Raw genomic sequence first — 24,710 nt, 5'->3', positions numbered from 1 at the left:
TACCAGTAATGTCTAAAACTGTCAATTCTCAAATATTTCTACCAATAACTGTCGTCGTCGTAGCAGGTTAGCTCCTCCTTACTTATGTGTCAAAAACAGATGGGACAAAATGAAAAATTTTGTTATCCCTCTCGATTTCTTCATTTTACTATCTTTTATCTAATCATACTATCTTTTTGCATTTAAATGCTATTAAAATTCGAGCTAGTCCGTTTTAGTATGTAATAGCTTAAAAGAGTGTTGTTACGTCTTGTGAAAAGAATTGATAAGATTGTTTTGACAGCGAAATTAATATCAGTGAAAAAAACAATGTATGAAGATAAAAAACAGTATTCTTGATAATATCCCGTTATTTTTGTTAAGATGTTAGTTCATAAAGATTATTTAAATCTATTGTGCATTGGTAGCTGGTGGATGTTATGTATTTTACCACTATGCATCACAGAGGAAATAAAACAAATGTCCAATGAAGAAAGGACTCAACTTAGGTATATAACTTAAATTCCCAGATTCAAATAATGTTTAACAATTTGTGTTTTATTCAGAGAACAAGCCAGAGATATGTTTTACCATGCATACAATGCCTATATGGAAAATGCATATCCAGCTGATGAATTAATGCCTTTAAGTTGTCAAGGTAGATTTAGAGGGTTAACACCTAACAGGGGAGATATAGATGATTCTTTGGGCAAGTAAGTTAAAAAAAGTCAATATTAATGGTTATATTGATGTGTATATTAAGACAATAATATGGTTGATAAATAACTAGGTTATAAAAACAGTTAAAATATAATTAACCTAATTATATTATAAAAAATAACATGAATAAGTAAACTTTTATTATTTTACAAGATCAAATCCAATTTAAAATCATATGCAAGAAATTTTTCATTGCCAACTGTTCTAAGTTTATTGGTTTGTCTTATCAAAGTACTTTTAAAACAATATTTTAAAAAATTATTTTAATTATAGATATAAAGGATAAGATTTTTGCTGATATTCAAAATTAATTGACCTTGTAAATGAGATATATTCTATTATTTTTTAGTTTCTCATTAACTCTTATTGATACATTAGACACTCTGGTAATCTTAGGAGACTTTGAAGAATTTGAACATGGAGTCAAATTAGTCATAAGGGATGTAAATTTTGACAATGATATTGTAGTCTCGGTTTTTGAAACAAATATTAGAATTGTTGGGTAATTATTTAAAAACATTTGAAATAAGAGACTTTTTAACATAAAATTCAATCATTTTAGGGGATTACTTTCAGCACATATCTTAGCTGATCTTTTACAACAGCGTGATGATATTATGCCATGGTACAAAGGAGAACTTCTTGATATGGCCAAAGATGTGGGATATAGGTTACTACCAGCTTTTAATACTACCACTGGAATTCCTTATTCTAGGGTAAGTTTTTATTTTTGCGTTTAAAATTTTATTTTTTCTCTTTAGTATTTAATATTTTTGTATAGCATTTATTACACTGATCCAGAGATTATAGATAGGTATGATTAATTATGATTTTAGGTAAATTTAAGGTATGGTATTAAAAGTGATAGGTTGGAACTTGCAAGAGAGACTTGTACAGCTTGTGCTGGGTCTATGATTTTGGAAATGGCCGCCCTGTCTCGTTTAACAGGAGAACCAATTTTTGAAGAAAAGGTCATATTCCAAAATGATATGTTTATTAATTTCTAGAACTATATTAATATTTCAGGCTCATAAGGCGATGGACGAATTGTGGAAAATGCGTCATCGTAGCTCCGACTTGATGGGCACTGTATTAAATGTTCACTCGGGCGACTGGGTTCGCAGAGATTCGGGAGTGGGTGCAGGCATTGACTCCTATTATGAATACTGTTTGAAAGCCTATATATTACTTGGAGATAATAAATACCTGAATAGATTTAACAGGCATTACAACGCTATTATGAAATATATTTACCAAGGTCCAATGCTACTTGATGTTCATATGCATAGGTGAAAAGTAGTTTTATTATTTGTCGCTTTGTCGGTTTTTTACTAATTTATTTTTAGACCACACACAACATCAAGAAATTACATGGATGCTTTATTAGCATTTTGGCCAGGGCTACAAGTACTGAAAGGAGATATTAAACCAGCTGTTGAGACGCATGAAATGCTATATCAAGTCATGCAACGGCATAAGTTTATACCAGAGGCATTTACTACAGATTTTCAGGTGCACATTTTGATTTTGATCCCATAATATTGAGTCTTTATTAAGTCATTTCTAGGTTCACTGGGGCAATCACCCCTTAAGACCAGAATTTCTTGAATCTACATACTTCCTGTATAGTGCCACAGGTGATCCATATTATTTAGACGTAGGTAAAAATGTTTTAAAAAGCCTACAAAAATACGCGAGAGTACCCTGTGGCTATGCTGCGGTAAATGATGTGAGAACAGGCAAACAAGAAGATAGAATGGATTCTTTTGTGCTGGCAGAAACTTTAAAATATCTATATCTGCTTTTTGCTGATAAGGATGATGTCCCGTTGAATTTGGACCAGTTTATTTTTACAACGGAAGGTCACTTATTTCCCTTAACTCTGTCTGGTCATGGGGTTAATTGTTCAGTTACTGTTTCAGGTATGTTATTTGCTACTCTAATTTGTTTTATGATGCTATCTATACTTTTTTAGAAATGGAAATAGAAAATTCAGAATTTGCCACCTCTTGTCCAAACACTTTATCCTTGTTTCCTGATGCCGTTAGGAGACCATTAAAGGATATGGTAGATGGAATGTGTCCCCGAAGAAGTAGTAAAAGAAGGTATGATATTACCCTATAGATTTTGATATATGTTACGGTATTATGTTCTTAGGCTAACAGTTAGTGAATTTTCGGCCGCTAATATAAATCACTTGAAAATTCTGAAAGAAATGGGCATAAGCATTATTGCCCTGCAGGATGGCAGAGTACAGCTGCTACACACTCCATCAATGGTATTGACTAGAATTTATTAAAAACCTAGTCAACATAACGAATATGTTTCAGGCACGTTCTGCTCTAGACGCCGAAGACGGTTTATTGTTTATGCAAGAGATGGCGGAATTTTCAAAGTTGCAAACTCAACCCGAAACAACGCCTCAGATGGTTTCATTCCCTTTGAAGGATGACGTAACCGGAAAAATTGAAATCGCCACCGCTCAAGTTGGACCGGCACAGTTTGGCGAGACCCTCAAAGGTTGGATATTTAAATATCAGGATATTCAGGAGATTTCAAAACTTTGATTTTTTTTTAAAGGAGCCAAAATCTTAAAGGGAAAGGCAATGAAGTTCAATCCTTACAATGCATGTAGTGATTCCGTCGATAGTCAATTATTCGAAGGGAAAATTGCAATTATTGGGCGAGGAGATTGTATGTTCATTGATAAAGTAAGTAATGTACTGTGTGTTTTTATGTTTACGTTGCTTGCTCTGTTGTGAAAATTCATTCCCTAATTTAAAAAATTGTTAAAGCTGTATCAATGAAAGTATTTTTTTATTTAAGTTAGTTCAACATATTAGAGGCTGTCGATAGTGAAAAAATTAGCGACTGAAAATAGTAATTGCTATTTCAGTCATATGCACGCTTCGACTGTTTTTATACTCGTGGTAACAGACGGAGATGTACGAATTTATTTCCTTACTAATTTTGAGAGACGAAAGGACGGAGATAATTATTTGATTCTCCGTGCTCTACAGATCAGTTCATTTTAAATCATTTTATATTGGCAAGTGGCAGTGTGAAAAAAGGAATGGAATAATGATCCCATATATATTTAATCCAATTTTAACACACGGAAAGTAACAATGACATAACATTTTTTTTATTTATTTATTTGTATTTCATTCCAACATGTGCTTACTAATTTATTTTCAATCGTCAGCAGTGAGACTGAGTACATATCCTTATCGAAGTTTCTTTGGGAAAAGGAAATAGATAATTGCGGTAGTAATTTACTACCTTCAATATAACTTTTATATTTTATATATTTAACTTGATTGTAAAGAGGAATGGAGTAATAACGACTAAATATTTGTATCATATTTTCTCAATAAATTTTATCAACTATTTGTCTATCGGGCCCTTTTTAAATAAAATAATAACTTTATTTATTGTTATCATACTACAAACAAAACAAAAAACCATATATTTATATTACATATTGTAATCATGTAAGCATAAATTCGGCAGGTTATTGTCAACGTTAAAAGTCAGTCGAATGAAACTAGTAGGCCTGAAATAGGAAATGAAATTACACGACTGAAACAGTCGAGTGTAAAAAGTAGTCAATTACTAAACAGTCGTTAGTTTTTTTCAGTCGATAGTTCCCAATGCTAGTATCAATATACACACTACAGCTCTGAGCAATGTATTATTAGGAAAAATTGCAGTGACTTTAACAGATAAGCGGTAATAAATTCCAAAGCAAAAATGCAATACTAGTGTCATAGAATAATGATAAAACTCAATAGGGGTCTCTGGAGAAAAGTTTCGCTAAGTCCAATCTAGTAAGGGTTATAATTGCTCATTCAGGTAATTTCATTGGCCAAATTAAATCTCTATTATAGGTATCCGTTAAAAAAAGATTTTGCTGTGAAGACATTTGTTTCAGTACCTCCCACCCTAATTCCGATATTGAATCGAGCGTGTGTCCTCATACCGCGCGCGTTATCCTGAAGAAGAATCGCACTTCGTGCTGGAATGCTCCTCCGTTTCGAGCGATACGCGGTTTCATGTGTGTTTTCAGAAGATTACAGTAGTATGCAGCATTAATGGTACGTTGGGTGCGCAGGAAATCGACGTACAGCACGCCCCGTCGGTTCCACAACACAGGACCTGGTTGTCTTCGCTTTGACTGGCGCCCCTTCCTCCACTCTTTAGACGACCTCTTGCTTTCGGGAGTGTAATAGTGTATCCATGTCTCGTCTGTAGTGAAGATTCGCGTTAAAAACCTCAGACGGTTTCGTGGACATTCTTAAATGCTCTGGCCCATTTAAACTCAGGCACTCACTACCAAACTGATTTCGCAAATGCAGAAAAATGTCCGTTCTTTTTAACACCTTCCCACAATATAAAACGAATGACAATACATTGCGCTACGGCGGTTGGCATTTGACGTTGACTCATGGTCGTAGCATGCGCGTGAAACATGCGCTCCCGCCGAAAACTATGCCACACTGTTAGTAAGGAACCCAGTTATCACATACTCAAGCCACGACCTTCAAAACACACATGCGCGCCATGTACAGCGTTTGTCTCCATCATATTTGAACCACCCTCGTACTATGGCCAATATTTCTAAAACATACACTGTATATATATATATATATATATATATATATATATATATATATATATATATATATACTTTTTTAAATAGGAGTCGAAACTCACTATAGGAACGAAGTAAACTTATCAAATGCCTTTGTGGCTCTCAGCATAGCGATTCAAACAAGTAGTAAACATTTAGAAATTAGACATTCTCATTTTCAAGCAATTCTCTATTTTCTCTATGAGTATTGTCATCGAACAATGATGTGATAGCAGCGGTAGAAGTATTTTTATCGGATTCCCATTTCGCTCTCGTAAAGTCGAGCTTCTGTTATCGGACGATTATTTGACATAACTAATATTTACCAGCGATGAAATTACAGGTTCGGAGAGTTCAAAAACACAAAGCTATCGCAGCTATAGTCACCGATAACGTCCCCGGCAGTAACCCCACTAGCTCACCAATGTTTTCGATGTCCGGAGATGGTACTGAAGATGTGAAAATTCCCGCCGTTTTTATGTTTTCCCAAGACGCGGAAAGGCTCTTAATAGCTTTAAATTCAGATCCAGATATCGAAATAGTAATGGGCGAAATGAAAGGAAGCGATTTAAATACTCAAAGCGAGGAGAGTATGTTCCACAAATTAAAGGTATGCGTGGCCATGGTAGGTTTTAATCGTATAACCGCATGTATATGTTTTGCAGGCTTCGGTACAAGAATTCCTGAACAAGCACACCGGTTTGGGGTTTGATAAAGTTGTAGAAAAGAATGGCTTCAAAGCGGTTATCGATTTGGAAAAGGTAACAGTAACTTTCGACAGAACGAAAGGTAAACCAACTCTATCGAAAGGTGCGTGTTTCGATGCTTAATTTCAAATCAGTAGTAACATCAATGCATTTTTAGGAAAGCAGCCGGCCTCGGAACTAACATCAGCTATTAAAGGATTCCTAGAAATGATTGAACAGAATAAACGGGAAAACTTAGTATTACCATTGAACGTTCTTAGGATTTACTACAAGACTTTTAACAAACTCGAAAATGATTTACCCGACACCGTGAAACAAACCGAATGGCTTTTAGAAGAGATTTCTAAAGACCTTAGTATAGAACCCGATGATCATCTAGTGAACACCGAAACGCCAAAGGAGCCTTTAAAAGGCACCGATGTTAAAGCGGAAGCTCATATCGAGCGACTTAACGACCTAATGGATACGTTCAGTCAGTTGCAAATACTCGAGAATAACGGAGTGTTGCAGTATCTAAAAAAGGAAAAGTCATCCGATGACCTGATCGTGTTCGATGTGTCGGAGAACGAACACTCCAATAACGAAAAGCCAACGGACGAACACAAAAATAGTTTGAAGGCGGAGGCAAGTAATACTAGAGACGAATTATGATAATTGCCAAAAATTTAGGGATTTTCAAGTTAAATAGAACAATATCAATTTTGTAACTTCTATTAAATTGTTGTATTCCATTATCCGTGAAGCGTGTTTGAATGCTTATACAAGTGTCGACAAGGTGAATGCAGGGTATTTTTCAAAGTTTCGCTGCATTTCATTTTTATATTGATTTTTAGTATCGAAATTTTTTTATTTTCAATATATATCCATGTTTATGATCTTTATTTCACATCATATTTATATATATTTATACCTAAAGTGTAAAAATAGTTTTGGAATAAATTCCAAAGTCTATTATAGGTAATTTTCATCGCCGGTATCAGAAATATTTGTGACTTAGTGATCTTCAAAATATGTTTAATCCAAATTATAGCAAGGGTTAAATATGTACATATATATACTATTTTTATCAGATCTCTATTCCGATTTCACAATGCACATACGTAAAGTATTTTCTAGGTGCTCACCACATTCCGATGTTTTAATGACTGTCGTAAGAAATCGTTGAAAAGAAGTTTTGATTGTCCTTGTTAAATCATCGGCTGTGAATCTAAACGTTTTGAACGAATCGAGTCAAGCTTTCCTTACAGAATCCGTAATATCCCTACAGCATCATTCATAATTTTATTGAATATGTCGAAGTGTGATCGTATAAGGGATGCGATAAATATTTATTATGTCGAAATGAAAAAGAAGCGATATAACTAATGACTCCAAAAATCTGGTTTTAAAATTTTCGAAAACGAGTCAGTGTGTTTAATATTTTTCAAAAATTCCAGAATATAAAATTCTATTAACATGGATTAGCACTTCATGGCATCAATTGGCGATCTGGACTAACAGTAAAAAATGGTTTAATCATCCTACATTTGTTTTTCAAACTATTGATGTGTACATAAAATTAATTACATGATGTACAGAATGTAAAAAATATTTTTGTAATATATACTTTAAAGTGTTCAATGTAAATAATTTTTTATTAATTTGGAACTATTATAAATAAACATACTTCAGTTGAATTGAATATGTTTTATTTACATCACATATAAGTCGCACAAATCACAAGAAATTATTTAGTAGTCTAATCGGGAAAGTTATTATTAAAAAGCCGGCTATTGAGAAAAACGGTACATTTATTAATCAAAGTATTTACTTACCATCATTTTCTATAACTTTTTTCATCATTCTTGCAACATGGCGATAGCGTGCTGCAAGGACAGTGTTGGTTTGGCAGCAATCTAATCATCGATCTACTCTCTCAGTTCTTCAGCGTTTCGAAAAAATCGTATATCATATAAGCAATGTTGCATCAAAGTGGTCATCAGAAAGATACGTCTAGGAACTACGGTGAGTGCAACAGAAATTCCCACTCGAGATATACGCTTCACAATTCTCGCAACCTAACAAGTCAATTGAAAAGTCCTATAAGTAGTATGGCGCTACTATAATTAAATCCATATGTTTTTTAGTTAGCCCTACTAACCCTCAAAAAATGCGTATTTAATTTGGACAGCTGTCGGATCACTATTTTGTGAATCATAGAATTTTGAGTGAAGCAACTATTGTTGAAAAAAATTTGATAGCACGTTGCAAAAAAACTTTTTTGCCTGGTAAGCGATGAAAGCCAGATATTGATACGTTTCGAAGTGGCAGTTTCATTTAATTCATGTAGTAGCGACGACAATGCAAAATGCCAAAAATTAGCAACAAATATTACATTCGATGTTTCCCAACACTTTGGGATACTTGATATTTTCACCAATTAATTTTTTCAATTGCAAATACTTGAACTGAATGTCTGAATCCATTTTATCGAACCTCACATCAAATAATTACATGTGAAAGGTAGGACAATTTTAAAATTAAAAAGGCTAACTGCTTTAAATGAGGCTTTTCTGATTTTATATCTTTTACCTTTATATCAATGTTTTTTTTTGGCGAGTGACCAACTTGTCAGAAGACATCCGGTCTTACCCAGCCCGGTTACTGGCGTGACTGGGATAATTTTCCTTGTCGGATTTTACACTCTTACCTAGGACAATCACAAACATAAATTTACGACCATGCCCCAGCAGGATTCGAACCCACGACTATTGCAACAGTAGGAGGACCGTCCTACCGCCTTTACCACTGCGCCACCAAGCCGGCTAATCATAATTTTAATAACCAAATGGAGGAACTCAAGATGTATACATGACATATAAGCATTGGCAAATGTCGCTCTCATATATTCTTATGCTTAACAATTAATATTCGTATAGCACGATTCGGACCCGCGGCTATCGCAACAGTAGGAGGATCGTCCTGTTGCCTTTACCACGCCACCAAGCCGGCTGTTGTCAGTGTTGAGACTCCATAACTATCTGGGTCAATACACTGCCTCCAATTAAATATTAGATTTTTTATTTATTTGGGACTACTATAAATAAACATCTCTCAGTTTAATTAAAACATTTTATTTATATTATTTTAGCCTTACAAAATGATCCTAAATCACAAGAAAGAATCAGTAATTTCACATCACCACATAGTAATAAAAAATAATTTTCTCTGTATGTAGGACGCGTCTACAAGTTGTATTTTAATTCTACAACAAGAGCATAAACACGACAAATTCTTAGTTAAGAGCATCCAATTACTTTTTAAGTATTCGAACAGGAGAAGTCAAAAAGGATGAGTTCAACTTAACAAATAGGGTTAAATTAGTCAAAACAAGCCAAGTCACCTTCAGAAGAACATCTAGGAGAACAAATCGTTAGTTAATGCGTTAATCCTTCTTCAGTTCATTGTATTCAAAAAACAATTGTCTTATATCGGCTAATGCCTGTTCAATCTTCTTTGCGAATCTGTGGCAATCCTGAAAACATATGAATTCAAATAATCTTAACATAGGAAAAATGTCAATGTCCGCTCATAACATTTCGTGATATAAAGTTACCATTATATATATAAATATTACTTTTTTTAGGAGATTCGACTGCTTATTGAATAGAAATAAACCAATGAATTTTTCAAATGGACTATGACATCGATCAAAACTGTTATGATTCTTTTGATAAAACAGATAATCGTGTTTTCACAGGATTCTTCGTTATGAAAACCGTTCTGATCGTATATATCGATGGATTCTCATGATCCAAGAAAAAATTGCTATTATTTAGTTCTGAACATTCTCTTCAATTGTTCTGTGTAATATCTAGTTGTTCACTGCAGAGTAGAGTTCACTGAGAGTAGTAATCATCAACTTGTTTAACCTTTATGAATTTGACAGCGATAAAAATATTGACTAATATATTTATTTTTTAATTGATAGATAAGAATTAGAATAAATGATAAGAATAAAAAAGGACTTTGTATCTGCCTGATTAACTCAATAATATTGAACGTCTAAATTCAAACAACCTTTTTTGGAGGAATTAAATCATCAGTTACGACACATGTCGACATATAAATTATTTCTAACGTCACGACGACCATATTCATCATATTATAGTGTTACTTCGGATTTAAATGTAACGAGTAAATTTTAAAAAAATATCTAGAAAACAACATAACACGGTTGAATATAACAAAATCTTAAATCTTACCGTTGTAGGGCAGCTCTTTTTATTCGATATATGAAAGAAAAGTAAATCTTCTCCTGCAATAATATAGGAAACTCCATAACCATCATCAGCAACGGGACCGAATCCTCCACCTGCTGATATGCACTTTGGATACTTTTTCAAGTCTAATTTTGTCGTTTGACCGTGTGGCGTTTGTGATGTAGAGAGCCGCCACGGCTCACTCAAAACTTCCTTGATGAATGGCGAGTCTACTTCGAGGTATTTAGACACAACATACAAACAAAATATATGTCTGTCGATGCCCTTGCCGCACATTGCATCTTTGTACGCCCGCTGGATACGAGAACAAAATATAAAATGAGTTGCTGACACTATACTTGTAACGTTACCTGATGGGTAGTACACGCTACTCTCAGTAGTTCAACTTTTTTTTCGACAGACGTGTTTTTGTCGTCCATCGCTTTGACCCAAGCGGAAGACTCTATAGTGCAGGGCCTTACCGTCTCCGTTCTCCCTTCTCTGAATAATCTTGTCATAGCAGCTTCATAGGTCAAACAAAATTTCCCAGCATCTCTGTAGTATGCCAACTGTAATGCCATTTGTATGTAAGCGTCGGGACTTAAACTGCAACTTTTCATAAAACCTAAAATACAATAAACAAATTAATTATCTACTAAAAAATTGCTGTTACTAGTAACTATTAAACAGCACATTTAACACTGCATTTTAGGTGAAAAATAATTAAAAAATCATTGTTTCCAAGCAGGAGAATTGACTTGTGCCGACTTTGTATATTTTGACGTATGATTATTGATACAAACATTTTTAGAGGTGCTAATTTATATCTTGGTGTCTAGCAGTACTTCGAAAATTTGAAGATGCGAAGAAGCTAATGACGAGGCTCTGCTCGATGAAGACTCAATGTACATATAATCATGGCAACTTGTTTTGACTGAACACCTAGGTTAAAGTACAAAATGAACAGCTATTTTTCACAGATCACCCGGAAACCTAGACGTTTATTTCGCTGTGGCAGTTATTTGTTACCTGAGAGATAACACAAAATGGTAGAAAACAATGTACAATATTAGCAAGAGTTCATAATGGCTGTTTTTTTATAAGAAATGCATGATTAACACCTAATATATCATAAACATATCCACTCCCTATTAGATGTGGATAATCCACATTACCTTTTCCATAATTGTCATGTACATATATTCTTAAATCAATATCTTCTATTAACTTATTAGCAATGTAAATGCTCTCATTTATAGCGCTTTGGCATTGTGCTGGTATATCCCAATTCAGTCTGCTTGGCGGAGGCGGTGTAAATTCTGGATTGCCCAATGCATTCCCATTATGATCAAATCTATAATAACATAAAAACTTAAGTTGTTATTTAAGTGTTGTTATATTAATAGAAAAACACAGATGTATTGGGATGCATGCAAAACACACTATTACTAGTTGGTTACAAGTCTTCACAAATATAAGATAGTTAAAATATAAATAATAGAACTAATTTAAGGTAGTTAATCACACTAAAAAGCTGAAAAGGTCATAGCAATTTATTATTGTTGAATGCGATGTATAGAAGCAATATATTGTAAAATGTTGGGTAATTTTCTTATGAAATTGTTATTGTTAAAATTGCAAAAAACATTTTCGAATTTACTTTAAAAATGTAGACATTAGACAATAAGGAATTATGTATTTGTCCATAACTTAAACAAATTTTAACAGAAATATCCTAAATCACTAAATTTGGTTCATGAAGACTTATTTTAATAAAATGTAGCTTGTCATTTTCACATCGTCTCCGGCAAAGACATAAATTAAAATAGAACTAAAGCAAACTATTACCGTATATTTTCAGCCTCGTCAAGCAAAACAAATTCCAAACAGTGTGCTAAAATTGGAGCGTCAGACCTACAAAGGTTAATCGGAAAGGGTGAAAACCAGCCACCAAAACGGGTTAGAAAAATTAAAAAGAACGTAAACTAAAAAAAAGTAAAACTAAAATAATGTTAATGTACACTGAAAAGGTAAATAAAGGGGATAACTGTCGTAAGAGGTTTCAATCAGCCATTAGATACGGAGGCACTGTAGGAAATACGCCAAAACCATTGAGGAAGCAAGCAAGTAGCTATTGAAGAATGTATTTTTCTCGATATTAAAGTACAAATAAATTACCGGGGCTCATATGATTCTTCGGTGATCACCCACTCCCAGAGATGGGACATCACAGCAGCATCGCCCCTATAATTACATTATTTGTAAACAAATTAATTTACCTATAACCGAATTAATCATTTATAACCATTAACCATTGAATCGTACATCTAATTTAAATGTTAGGACCTTGAATGAGTACTCGCTGTTCATCAATAGTAATAATCATTTGATGTCAAAAAAGATGGAAATTTTATGTATTACATTTAATAAAAAATAAAAAGAATATACATCTGAAGCATAATTTCTGCTAAGATTTATGAAGTGATGAAAAACATGAAAAAAGTGATTCATTATGAGACAGTAGCATTCAGGATTTTAGTCTGGGATTAATCTTGGCCCCGCTAAAAATAGAGAATAATAGCAAGTTTAATTTAAGACTTATCCTGAGACGACTCGGGCTCTCGAGACCACAGTGCTGTCAAAATTTGCAAATTTTATAAAAATGTAGAAGTTTTAAAAATATACTTCACTTAAACTCTCATATTTCCAAAAAATTGATTCAGTAATTAAAGTAATCAATTTACAAATAAATATGGAGAAAAAAGTTAAAAACTGCCAGTTTATGAAAATTTCTCTATTCTGATTATTAAACAAAAAAGTGGGCACAATTATTTGCACCTACTCAAAGTCGACTAGCAAGGAACAGTACATTTGTTAAAGCAGCGAGGATTTATTCAACGTTCTAATGAAGACTTCTATTCAATCCGCAGATTTTTCATGTTATACGAGTTGTTAATTTATTATATAAGACAGTTTTTATCACTTTTTAAACCTATATAAAAGACTGAATTCCATCACTCTGAATTATAAGTTTAACCTGTGTAAACCCCAAAATTGTTTTATATGATAAATGAACAACATCTAATTTCTAATACACCCCGAGTTAAAAGTAATTATTTGCTTGATGTAGTTTTATAATTAAAACTGTAAATGATTCAATAGCAAATATGTGTTCATTGATTTCAGATAAATCCTAAAACCAATAATAATAATCAAGATTCCAAATAAATGCGCCAAATTATAATTTCAAAAAATAGTCATAAATAGCCACCTACCAGGAATGTTCAGCGTTAAAACCTAAACGTCCATTATTACCGATACACAAAGTAAACGATTTGTCGAACCACCGATCGTATCCTTTGCCATGCAATAGTACCTTCCCGTAGTTATCGAGTTTCGTGGGGTCAAGCTAAGAAAACCATAAGGATATAAATGCATCATGGGCTATGTTTATATTTCGTTTACCATATCGAACTCATACGGAAAATCGTCCAAAACAACAACGAAGGCGGATTTTTCAATGGCATCCAATGACAACTTATTTACGCCCTTCGAAAAGTATATCTGTCTCACGTCAGCCCAATGCCGTCGTAAACCTGCAGTTAACGCGGCCAATTTTTCTTCGCCAGGTTGTGGTTCAGAAGTATCTTTTAATATTTGCTCAATTTGCCTGAAAAAATACCTTATCAATGGTACCTTATATTAACAAAGCATGTTAAGAAATACAGAAGCAATAAAAATCATATGGAATGCATCCTTAGCATAGTATAATAATATTAACTGGCCTATTAACCAATTTGATTCCATTGCTCCTTAACAATATAAGAACTGACTTACATTTGTATTTCAGCTGGCAATAATATCCTTCCTTTGTGATGAATAATTACCTTGAAGTACCTTCCTTTGTGATACACAGTGATATGATTACTATCTGAAAAGTGCATTATTTTGTCAGCCTCATCTCCTGGAATTCTCGTTGTGTTGAAAATTCTTTCATACTGCCAATTGCAAAGTGGTACCATATCTTGCAACAAGATTGGGTCTAATTCTTGCCGATCCAGTAGCCTAAAATAAAAATCTGATTTCAGTTTATACTTTAAATCATCCATTGAACATTATTTTATAAACTAAAAAATGTCTTACCGTCTAAACCTCAACAGTGAATTAATGATAGATGCTGCTCTGGCAGCTTGATTTGTGGTTGGATGTAACATTATAGCATCTATGCCATAAAAATTTGAGTTGATCATTAAAGGATAACGTCCCCTCAAATATACATATTCTTCCCACCAATCAGATACATAGTTAGTAGACCACCAGGATTTCAACCATATATAAAACTGTAACTTTCTGCCAATACCCTTTTCAAATTCATCTGCTAGTTTTTCCATTTTGTTAAACGTTTCATCATCAAGAAGTGGACGAACACTTTTTAAGTACTAATTAAAAACATGAAATACTATATCAATTAAAATATAGTCATTCACTAATGAGTACTTACCCTTGTCATTGTTTCATTAAGAGAGGGTAAAGGTAGCCTTGGTAAAGAACTCTGATAACTATACAATTTTGGTGTATTCCAGCTACCTACAGCTTTAACAAAAGTGGCCCAAATTTTTGTAGCCAATGATGGTTTACTCCCTTTAACAGGAGATTCATATATCCATCCTTTATACATAAATAGCATTTTCAAGGAATATCGTAAAAAAAATACAGCAGAAAGCCAATAGCTGACTGAGGAGATAGTACAAGCCCCAAGTTGCCAGTATATAGACTTCCTATAATTATAAAATGAAATACATACTAAAAAATATTGCTGAATACTTACGCTGGAGATATAGATAAAATCTTTGATGGTAAATTAAAAGGCACATCATAGCCATATAAATGCATTATTGATACTAGACTTATAATGACACAGAGATAGCTGTAATGTCCAGGATAAATTCCATTGTGAAGATTATTCTAAAATAAAAATGTTTATACACGTTTGTATTTGTAAAATGTAGTGTAACAAAATAGATAAATATTCCTTCATAGTTGTAATTTATAAATTTGTCTATTTTGTCAAAACGTTTATAATTGTTATATTTTTTATTATTATTTATACAACTTCATTGAAGTTTAAAACTTAAGAAATCGTAATAAAAATACCATCTCATTAGTAATTACAAAACAGATTCTTCACAGTTAACTTAATCTTACCAGTAATCTTGCGATCCTTTTTTTCCAAGACCTTACACCACTCTGATATACCAAATTTAAAACTTCTCGATCAAAATTCACATCCCATCCCTCATGAGTTATAGAGAATGAAAAAGCAACAGCCGCATGAGCTTCCGCCATAGTTACTTAAACACAATATTTTAAAAATAACATTAATCATCTAATTAATACATAAAAAGGTGCGACACCCAAAATATTATACCTGTTTTGGAAAAAATGTCAGTTAATCATAAAAACAATATAGATATTAGTTGCTATTCTAAAGGAAAATATGCTATACTCCAAAGTACATATTCAACAAATGAAGCTTTATTATGGAGCTACATAAAACATTAATTAATACGTATATCCGCACACGTTTATTGGAAGCCGTAGATTGATCCCTACTTGATATTCATTGTTTGAACTTTAAATTATAATATTGAACTTTTCATTTCATAAATATACAACAGTACTTGTAACAAGCAAATTACTTTTAAAAACTCTACACTGCATCATATTGGTAATGTATATTCAAATGGTTCAATATTTACTGTTTAAAATAATCTAATTATCTATATTTTCGACTAAAAAATTATTTATAGGCACATTGATGTTCTAATTGAGTATTTTATTTTTGTCCCTTTTTATAAGATATATAATAATTAACAAAATAGAAACTAATAAAAACTTACCTTTAAATTAAAAAATTATATCCAATATAATGTATTAGTACAATTACTTAAAAATAATTTGCAAACATATTTCTGCATTTGTTTGTGTAAAATATCATTAAGGTGAATTGAAAACAAATGTAAAATTTATTTTTAACTTCAATCAAAGATAACAAAGATTACGTAGTGAATAATTTCAATTAAATTTAAGTTTAAACAAGTGGAGAAATCGCTCGTGAATAACAAAAAAGTATTAGATTTAAAGTATTGAATTACACCAATACAGAAACACGCATGTTACTATTGACACATAGCAAAAATAAAAGTGTGTTTAGAATTCTGAATTAATAAATGACACTAAAAAATCTATATAATGGCACGGTGTACACAATATACAAATAATAACATAATATAAATTTTTAGAACTATTAAAAATCATCTGTTTACCACGACAACTTCACACAGTTTGAAGGTTGGATATTTGTCAAATTCATATTCGATTTAAAAATTATAAAATTTATAATTTGAATAATATTTGAAATATTTTATTATAAGGCCGAATAAAATTGTTAATTTTTATAACACCATAATTTAATTATATTTATATTAACTAATGAGTAACTTTAGATTATTGAAATATTTTTATATATTCAGTTATTAATATATATCCAAGATATTTTTATAATAATAATAAAGATTAATTTTATATGGCATTTATATTATATTTGTAACCAAGTTCAATTCATGTTCATGCTTAATGTCAATCATAGAAAAAATAGAAATTTCACGGTATAGGCGACCTTGGGGAAATGTTTTGTTTAGTTCAATCAACTGTAGCGCTGTGATCGCAAATTGTGATTGGCAGTTTAAATTGCAGGTGCCGCCACTAACATGAAATGTGATTGGTCGATCAAATTGTGTGAAATCAGCATTTTCTATAGGCGTCCATTTTTATGTTTGTTGTTTGTAGGTTATGGTTTTTGTTTAGATCACGAAATTTTCGTTTTACGTTGTGCATATTTTCTGTTTTACATTAATTATTATGGGGTAATAATATAAAAATTGATGACAATACGTCAGTGTAGTAAAAGATGTACTGTACCGGGGTAAAATTCTACTACGGAAATTAGACATCGTTTCCCAAAGAATGATCTCGATACTTTCCAAAAATGGGTTGATCAAGTAAATAATAGTAAGTTACCTGGATAAACCACAATGCAAATATATCAACGTCATGGCGTTTGTTATGGACATATTAGTGAAAAATTTAGAATTATCCTTCCTTCACGAACAGGTATTTGGGTAAATGCATATCCATCATTGGTTTTATCAGGTACATATAAAATTATCTATCTACTACATGTCTGTTTATATATTGTTTGTTTACAGAAACTCAAAAACTTATGAAGATGTTAGTAGTAATAAAATTCAATTAATCTACCAAGTTGTGCGTATGTTGTCAATGTGATGTCTCTACATAAAGAAGTCTTACAAGAAGGTAATAATTAATATAACTGGATAATTAGTAGTAATAAATACTACTTTTAATTGTAAAATATCCCTAAAATATTTGCAATACTTTAACTTTTTAGAACAATCAGTGTTCAATCATTTTATAGTAGAGGAATTATATATTTAAATTTGATTGCCTTGTTAAGAAAATATTTGTTATGGTGCCATCAATTAAAAATTTAATTGCTACTTTTAGGGGATTTATTAACTTAAAGAAATCTATTTTGTCTAAATTTACAAATAACTACATTTGTTTAACAAATCTTAACCAAGATTGCTTAAAGATTTTTGTTGGATCTATTAGAGGTCATAGAGGTAGAAACAGCATCCTTCCCCTAGTATGTTCGAGAAATTTCTAAAAGAGCTCATCATTTCATTTTTTTCACATCATTCGCCCGGAGCAAATTGTGAAGAAGATGAACATGTTGGCGCTTTAGATAACTTACATTATTTTTTAACTGGAGATGTAGCATCACCAGAGGTTGTAGAATCACCAGTTGAGTCTATATTTTCAGTTCCAGAGAACTTTGCTCTGAGGAAAACAAGAGTGGAACGTTGCACGTTAGTCTATATTTCAGGCTATTTGATAAAACTTCTGAGAAAAAAGACAACGTGCAATATCTGTCTACATTCTACATTAAGTAGTTCCACAGATCAAAAACTCGATACTGATTTTATAGAAGCGATGCAGCCGCGTAGACCCAAATTAACAACTCCATCAAGACTGTTTTACTATACTGTTTGTAGATCTTTAAGCTATCTCTTTTATTTAATACCTAGATTTTGTCATAAAAATAGCATATCTGTTATTCTGAGAGATGTCTTAAAAAAACACATAAATTTTAAACGTTTCAACTGCCCAGTCCATAGCGATTTTGAAGACCACATTTTAAATCTTATTGTCAAATGTTCATTGTATTTTTGGGTTAAACAAGTTAATTCAATATTAACAGGGAAGGACTTAAAGTTTACCTTCAGTATAGCACAAATACAAGATAGAACTCTAATAGATCCTATAAAATTGATGGCACTAAACAAATACGAAAAAGGGAGCAGGCGTTATAGAAGAGTATTTTAATTATTTTGTCTGGAGTATGGGGCTTTTAATTTTTTTTATTTACATTTTTGTAGTTTATTTATTTTTGCTTTTTGCAATTATGTATATTTCTGTTGTTTTTTATTATTATTTATATTATTTACATTTATGTATATTTGTATAGGATTTTATTTTAATAAATTAGTTTTTTAAATTAAATTCGATTTTCATTCAAATATTATTGGCCAGCAAATGTGACGTCATAAAATGGTCACGTGAAATGGCTGACCAATCAAAGCAAATTATTTTCCTTACAGGATTCTATATAATATTTTTAAACTAACCAATCAAATTCACGTTGTCAGCGCCACCAATGATTGGACTAAACAAGATTTTGCCCCACCACTTAGCATTGTAGTTGCACACCCCTGATGTCAATGAACTAAACTGTCAACTGTCACTTGTACTTCATATTTTGTTGCTGTTAAGGTGATAAGAAATTTTATGTAGTTTGTTATTAGCATATGTTCTGGATTAATTCCAGAGAAACTGATATTTGTGCTAGCTATATTTACATTCTTGTTCGGTGTTTTTTACCCCAAGACAAAATGGCAGGAGCCAGTGATCGCCACTATCACAATGATACAAGCAGCGATACTGAAGATTACACAGACGAACGTAGAAGAAAAGTTTTCAAAACTCGCATGAGGTATTTACATCTAGATTTTGTTTTAGATAAAGTAATTTATTTTGTGTAATGACCTTTTAATGGTATTTTAATGCTCTTATTGTGCGACAATATTCCAAATTTTATTTCTTTGATTTTACTTGATGACATGTGTTTTGACAATGCGATGATGTACATGTTATAGAATTAACTGAAAACAAAAATATGCAAAGGTAAAAATATCGTTTCTAGATTTTTCTATTTATATTCTTATTGCGGTTTGTGTAATTTCCAAATTTATTAAATTTCTTTACATTCAACTTTTTAGTAACTTTCCTATTTTAAATAGCCACGGCTCTCTCTTCAAACCCAAACCCTGTTTGGTCCAGCGCGGCTTAGCATCCATTGGGGACCTGCGCTGCCATTCAGGGCCCCCTTTGTCAAACAAATGCCATGGTGCGCTATCTCGCAGGCAAGGGTCCCCTGCTGATGACGCATACTATTGTAAACCTAGTAATAGTCTTTGTTGCAGGACACGCGGCCTGTCACAGGCCACAACTCAGTGCAAAACCTCTCAGTTAGGATTAGGCCCTCAATCACCACAACAATCTGCTCCATCGGTTGCTAGTGAGGATCGTGTTACTTTAGTTGTGGATAACACAAGATTTGTTGTTGATCCAGCTTTATTTATAGCTTATCCAAATACAATGTTGGGTCGAATGTTTAGGTATAATTCAGTGGCGTTTTTGTATTTTATTAGTAAATTCAATGCATTTTGACTTACAGCTCCACATTAGACACTCATCCAAATGAAAGAGGTGAATATGAGGTTGCCGAAGGTATTTCAGCTTCGCTGTTTAGGGCAATTTTAGAGTATTATAGAGGAGGTGTAATAAAATGCCCACCGTCAATTTCAGTGCAAGAGCTACGAGAGGCGTGTGACTATTTATTGGTTCCTTTTGATGCTTCTACTGTTCGATGCCAAAATTTACGTAAGTTTAAGTTTAATAATTTGTTTCATTTTTACTTTATTCTATAATCCTATAGGAGGCTTACTTCATGAACTGTCTAATGAAGGAGCTCGTTGCCAATTTGAGGTGTTTCTTGAAGAATTGATTTTACCACTTATGGTTAATTCTGCTCAAAGAGGAGACAGAGAATGCCATGTAGTGGTTTTGTTAGATGACGATACTGTTGATTGGGATGAGGAGTATCCACCCCAAATGGGAGAAGAATATAGTCAGACTATTAATAGCACTGCCATGCATAGATTTTTTAAATATATTGAAAACAGAGATGTTGCCAAACAGGTCTTGAAAGACAGGGGCCTGAAGAAAATCAGGCTAGGGATTGAAGGTATTTATATAGTGGTAAAGTTTTGATTGGATATATTTGCATTGATATTCAAGGTTATCCGACATACAAGGAAAAAGTTAAGAAGAGACCAGGTGGTCGTTCTGAAGTAATATACAACTATGTCCAGAGACCATTCATTCATATGTCTTGGGAGAAAGAAGAGGCAAAGAGTAGGCATGTAGATTTCCAGTGTGTTAAGTCTAAGAGTGTGACCAATCTAGCGGAGGCCACCGCAGATCCAGCCTTAGAACTGGATTCAAGGGGTAATTAATCCACATGATATGTTGTTTATATGGAACATAGTTTATCACTGCAGCACTAAGGCATTAATGTAAGTTCAATTAATTAATTTCACAGCAACAAGTTTAATCAGAACTGTGCATTGATAAACTTAATGAAGTATCCTTCATAATCACTACCTTTTAATGCGCCTGTCATTTGTTATTTTTATTAGGGTGAGCATACGCATCAGACAGATCATAGTGTTTTTGCATATCATTATAATTCATTATTAATTATATATTGTTACTTAATTATATATAAATAATGCGGTTTCAATTGCAGCCTTTAAGTACATTCTAACCAAGAATGTCAAAATGAATCCAATTTTCGAATAACTTCCTCTGCATACTTAACATTTGATTATGTGGTTCCAGACTACGGTGTTTATTTCCCTTAGCGGATAATTTACTCATTGAAGGTGGCTCTAAAAACGTTTTGCATATTAAACGGAAAAAAATTAATGATGGACTTCGTATGGCACTGGGTAAATAAAAAAATGACTTTTTTATCATTTTTAGAATAAAACCTTTATCCTTTTATCAATTTTAATACAATTGTATTGATTACGTTCAATCTTCAATATCAGAATCTTTTCATTAAAAATTAGAAAATCACATAACAAATTATGTAATATTTCCCGTTCGTTAACAAATGAAACGATATTATTTTCTTATATACTTTTATTTTCAATTTAAAAGGATCATTTTTATGATTCTAGAAATAAATTCGACAGAAATTCGTGTTGGCAACAGAGCGCCAGAGAAATTCAAGATCAGTTTTTTCCGAGAAGTGTAACAGATGATCTTTTTGATTCAGTGATTTTTAAAATTATGGTGGAATTAAAAAATTTAATTAAAGTTAAGCATAATTTTTTTATATTTCAAATAATTCATCCCAGAAGACATCCGGTCTTACCCAGCCTGGTTACTGGCGTGACTGGGATCATTTTCCTTGTCGGATTTTACACTCTTACCTAGGACAATCACAAACATAAATTTACGACCATGCCCCAGCAGGATTCGAACCCACGGCTATTGCAACAGTAGGAGGACCGTCCTATCGCCTTTACCACTGCGCCACCAAGCCGGCTAATCATAATTTTAATAACCAAATGAAGGAACTCAAGATGTATACATGACAGACATATAAGCATTGGCAAATGTCGCTCTCATATATTCTTATGCTTAACAATTAATATTCGTTGCATCACTTGTACAAAGATATAAAGGATGAATAATGCATGTGCAGCAGTTCAAATATAATACGTAATTAGAGAATAAATATGAAACATGTGATGCGTCCAAGTGCTCGCTTTACCATAACATTTTCATGGGTCTAAATATAGTTTTAAATGACATAATGGCATGGCCCACTTACTAAATTAAGTTTCTGAATGTTTTTGAAGTTACATTATTAATAATTGTGTTGTTAAATTGATTCTGTTCATTAGGTAATCCTATCGTGACTGCTACTATAGGAGATGCTGCTCCAGCTGATTTACCCATTGCTGACAATGAAGAGGGGGCTGTTGGCGGTCTTCCAGATTTATTTCCAGGAAACAACTTACCACCAGACGATGCCAATATATAATCATCCCTATGCTAATTCGTTTGAGATGTGATGAATAGGGACAAATGTAATTAATATTATATCTATGTTATCATTACTTCAATATTCGACTGAACTATATTTGTATGTTTAATGTATTTATATCTAGACTTTGCTATTTCCCCAATTAAGACCCTAAGATAACAAATGTTTCATTATAAAACATATGGTGACATGTTTTTTTTTATCATATTTAAAAAGGTTGTTTTTGTACCTTTCAATTATGAAAAATATGATTAAAATATTCACTATATTTTTAGTGAAACTCATAATACAGACTCTTTAAAGTAACATAAAACTTGGTTGTGCGTTTATATTTTTTTATATACATATTTTATCTTGATCAGTAAAGTTTGTTTTGAAAAACTGAAGTTTCTTAATTTTTCTCATCGCGAACACAAACTTTGAGAACATTAACATCATTTGTGAAGGAAATTTATCATCAGCAGCGTTTCCATTTTGATTTAATCAAGCAATACAAATTTGCTTTGAATGTGGATGGACTGTGATAAAAAGCTCATATATCATATGTTTTCTACCATTCCAGCAGTTAGCGATATTAAAATTCATTGTTTGAAAAATATGTTTAATCATGATCTATAAATAAGATTTACAAATTTATTTGGTTCAAACACAAATTAACTTTTAGTTTATACATAAGCTAGTGCCACTCAATAAATGTGTTCTTTAAATGATGTTGACTAATATATAATTTATGTAAAAAAATATGTATTATTTTCCTAATGGTTCTGGACTTCGAAAACAGTCACTAACAATTTTCCATTTATCCCCTTGAGCTGTAATCACAAAATTTTGCTGGAAAGCTTTTGGGTTTTTGTCTTGATATTTTACTGTCCCACTTGCTTGTATTATAAAAGTTAACTGTCCATTTACTGCGATATCTAAAATATCAAACAATTTCAGTAATTGTTCAGCTAAAAAAACTTAAGGCAAATACCTAATATTGGCTGGGCATCCAATGTGGTTAATGTATGGTCTGAAAGTGGCAAATCTTTGATAAACTTTTCAATATCACTATCTCCTTTAACTCCATTCCCATTCCAAGACAACACTGCTGAATTTAAATATAACCTAGATAGAAGCTAAAATGTGTACATAAAATAAACAGGTAAAATACAAAACTAATTTAACTTTACATGTCTGCGTTTATCAATAGTTTCATAATATAATTTTGTAAATTCCTCTGCTATTCTACAGGCTTCGTGAACTCTATTCTTAAACTGAAATTCAAACAATTAAAAAATTGTTGATCAAATATCAAGTTATGTTTTTTACCTGATCCATTTTAACCAAAATATAAACATAGACCTACTATATAAATATAATTTGTATATATTATATTAATATTAACACATGCTATTACCAGTGTATTAGTGTGTATCTATTACCATTGAGTATAAAATTATTGGTTACTCATAGAATAAAGGTATAAAATAAATAAAAAATAATTAGATTTTGACACTTCTTTTAATATAGAAGTTATGCAACCCTTCATACAACAAAATAATGGATTATGAACAATATTTCTGAACTTCTTAAAATATAAATTTTTCTGGACTTAAAGAAATACTGTTTTACCGACAATATTATTTTTAATGGAAGATAAAGACAAAGATAGACATATGTATTGTAAAACTGTTGCATGTTACCTTTATATATATATATATATATATACCGTTCATTAATAAAGTTGGGTTTTTAATATTAAACTTATGCAACTAAGCATATAACAACGTATCGTAGGCTTTAAATATAGTTGAACTTTTATTTCTACTAGTGTTTTCTATTAGTTAATTAAAATATTAAACTATTAATCAACATATATCTCTTTTAATTAATAAACGGTTAAAATGTACATGATATTTTCTAATATATATTAGCGATTACTTAATTACAAAATATAAAGTATTAACCATGGGGGCGTAACTGAAGATTTTACTTTTATTGATTAAAATTCTATCATTAATGATTTAAACGTCTGATTGTTTGAACCTAGTAACGACGAATTTGATAAAGTTATAAGCATAACAATGCTATAAACAATAAATATGTGTAATGCTTTAAAATTG

At 32.0% G+C, this 24,710-nt stretch overlaps 4 protein-coding genes across 18 annotated transcripts; 2 read left to right on the top strand and 2 right to left on the bottom strand.

Annotated features, from left to right (window-relative positions):
* The first annotated feature begins 59 nt into the window (after positions 1 to 59).
* Edem2 (ER degradation enhancer, mannosidase alpha-like 2) lies at positions 60 to 7,715 on the top strand. Of its 2 annotated transcripts, XM_076408972.1 has the most exons (16): positions 60 to 488; positions 546 to 692; positions 1,049 to 1,201; positions 1,262 to 1,415; positions 1,536 to 1,670; positions 1,726 to 1,988; positions 2,046 to 2,211; positions 2,267 to 2,621; positions 2,675 to 2,804; positions 2,857 to 2,977; positions 3,030 to 3,219; positions 3,280 to 3,410; positions 5,676 to 5,942; positions 5,998 to 6,142; positions 6,197 to 6,663; positions 7,476 to 7,715. In XM_076408972.1, the coding sequence occupies exons 1-16, from the start codon at positions 364 to 366 to the stop codon at positions 7,491 to 7,493; spliced, it is 2,967 nt and encodes a 988-aa protein (XP_076265087.1). In that variant the 5' UTR covers positions 60 to 363; the 3' UTR covers positions 7,494 to 7,715. The 2 variants fall into 2 exon arrangements, with proteins under 2 accessions (XP_076265087.1, XP_076265086.1); XM_076408971.1 differs by lacking the exon at positions 7,476 to 7,715 and having other exon boundaries at positions 6,197 to 7,388.
* A 1,421-nt stretch (positions 7,716 to 9,136) lies between these two features.
* On the bottom strand, positions 9,137 to 16,886 carry whd (carnitine O-palmitoyltransferase whd). 5 transcript variants are annotated; one of them, XM_076408979.1, is made up of 14 exons: positions 16,181 to 16,882; positions 15,486 to 15,631; positions 15,109 to 15,245; positions 14,782 to 15,058; positions 14,424 to 14,719; positions 14,118 to 14,345; positions 13,746 to 13,950; positions 13,556 to 13,689; positions 12,459 to 12,524; positions 12,129 to 12,194; positions 11,456 to 11,634; positions 10,652 to 10,905; positions 10,284 to 10,595; positions 9,137 to 9,553 (listed from the first exon to the last, which is right to left on the bottom strand). In XM_076408979.1, the coding sequence occupies exons 2-14, from the start codon at positions 15,624 to 15,626 to the stop codon at positions 9,464 to 9,466; spliced, it is 2,385 nt and encodes a 794-aa protein (XP_076265094.1). In that variant the 5' UTR covers positions 15,627 to 15,631; positions 16,181 to 16,882; the 3' UTR covers positions 9,137 to 9,463. The 5 variants fall into 5 exon arrangements, with proteins under 5 accessions (XP_076265094.1, XP_076265090.1, XP_076265093.1 ...); XM_076408975.1 differs by lacking the exon at positions 12,129 to 12,194 and having other exon boundaries at positions 16,181 to 16,886; XM_076408978.1 differs by lacking the exon at positions 12,459 to 12,524.
* A 2,257-nt stretch (positions 16,887 to 19,143) lies between these two features.
* mri (BTB/POZ domain-containing protein mrityu) lies at positions 19,144 to 22,986 on the top strand. Of its 8 annotated transcripts, none has more exons than XR_013006367.1 (7): positions 19,157 to 19,416; positions 19,724 to 19,846; positions 19,895 to 20,101; positions 20,161 to 20,366; positions 20,422 to 20,730; positions 20,784 to 21,061; positions 22,463 to 22,986. XR_013006367.1 is itself a non-coding variant. In XM_076408982.1 (7 exons), the coding sequence occupies exons 1-7, from the start codon at positions 19,232 to 19,234 to the stop codon at positions 22,600 to 22,602; spliced, it is 1,368 nt and encodes a 455-aa protein (XP_076265097.1). In that variant the 5' UTR covers positions 19,157 to 19,231; the 3' UTR covers positions 22,603 to 22,986. The 8 variants fall into 8 exon arrangements, 5 of the variants coding, with proteins under 5 accessions (XP_076265099.1, XP_076265097.1, XP_076265096.1 ...); XM_076408982.1 differs by having other exon boundaries at positions 19,907 to 20,101; positions 20,784 to 20,993; XM_076408981.1 differs by having other exon boundaries at positions 19,158 to 19,416; positions 20,784 to 20,993.
* Positions 22,987 to 23,192: 206 nt separating this feature from the next.
* Nxt1 (NTF2-related export protein 1) lies at positions 23,193 to 24,106 on the bottom strand. Of its 3 annotated transcripts, none has more exons than XM_076408995.1 (5): positions 24,005 to 24,106; positions 23,917 to 23,952; positions 23,778 to 23,861; positions 23,579 to 23,723; positions 23,193 to 23,522 (listed from the first exon to the last, which is right to left on the bottom strand). In XM_076408995.1, exons 2-5 carry the CDS (start codon positions 23,923 to 23,925, stop codon positions 23,353 to 23,355), a joined length of 408 nt encoding a protein of 135 aa, XP_076265110.1. In that variant the 5' UTR covers positions 23,926 to 23,952; positions 24,005 to 24,106; the 3' UTR covers positions 23,193 to 23,352. The 3 variants fall into 3 exon arrangements, with proteins under 3 accessions (XP_076265110.1, XP_076265112.1, XP_076265111.1); XM_076408997.1 differs by having other exon boundaries at positions 23,579 to 23,712; XM_076408996.1 differs by having other exon boundaries at positions 23,579 to 23,712; positions 23,917 to 24,057.
* Between the last annotated feature and the right edge of the window lie 604 nt (positions 24,107 to 24,710).

The sequence above is a fragment of the Rhynchophorus ferrugineus genome, unplaced genomic scaffold, assembly GCF_030347505.1.
Source record: "Rhynchophorus ferrugineus isolate W39M unplaced genomic scaffold, kcgeb_rfMv2 rfM6, whole genome shotgun sequence".
NCBI classification, from domain to species: Eukaryota; Metazoa; Arthropoda; class Insecta; order Coleoptera; family Curculionidae; genus Rhynchophorus; species Rhynchophorus ferrugineus.
Note: the sequence above shows the minus strand (reverse complement) of the source record. Positions and strands in the feature narration are given on the sequence as shown.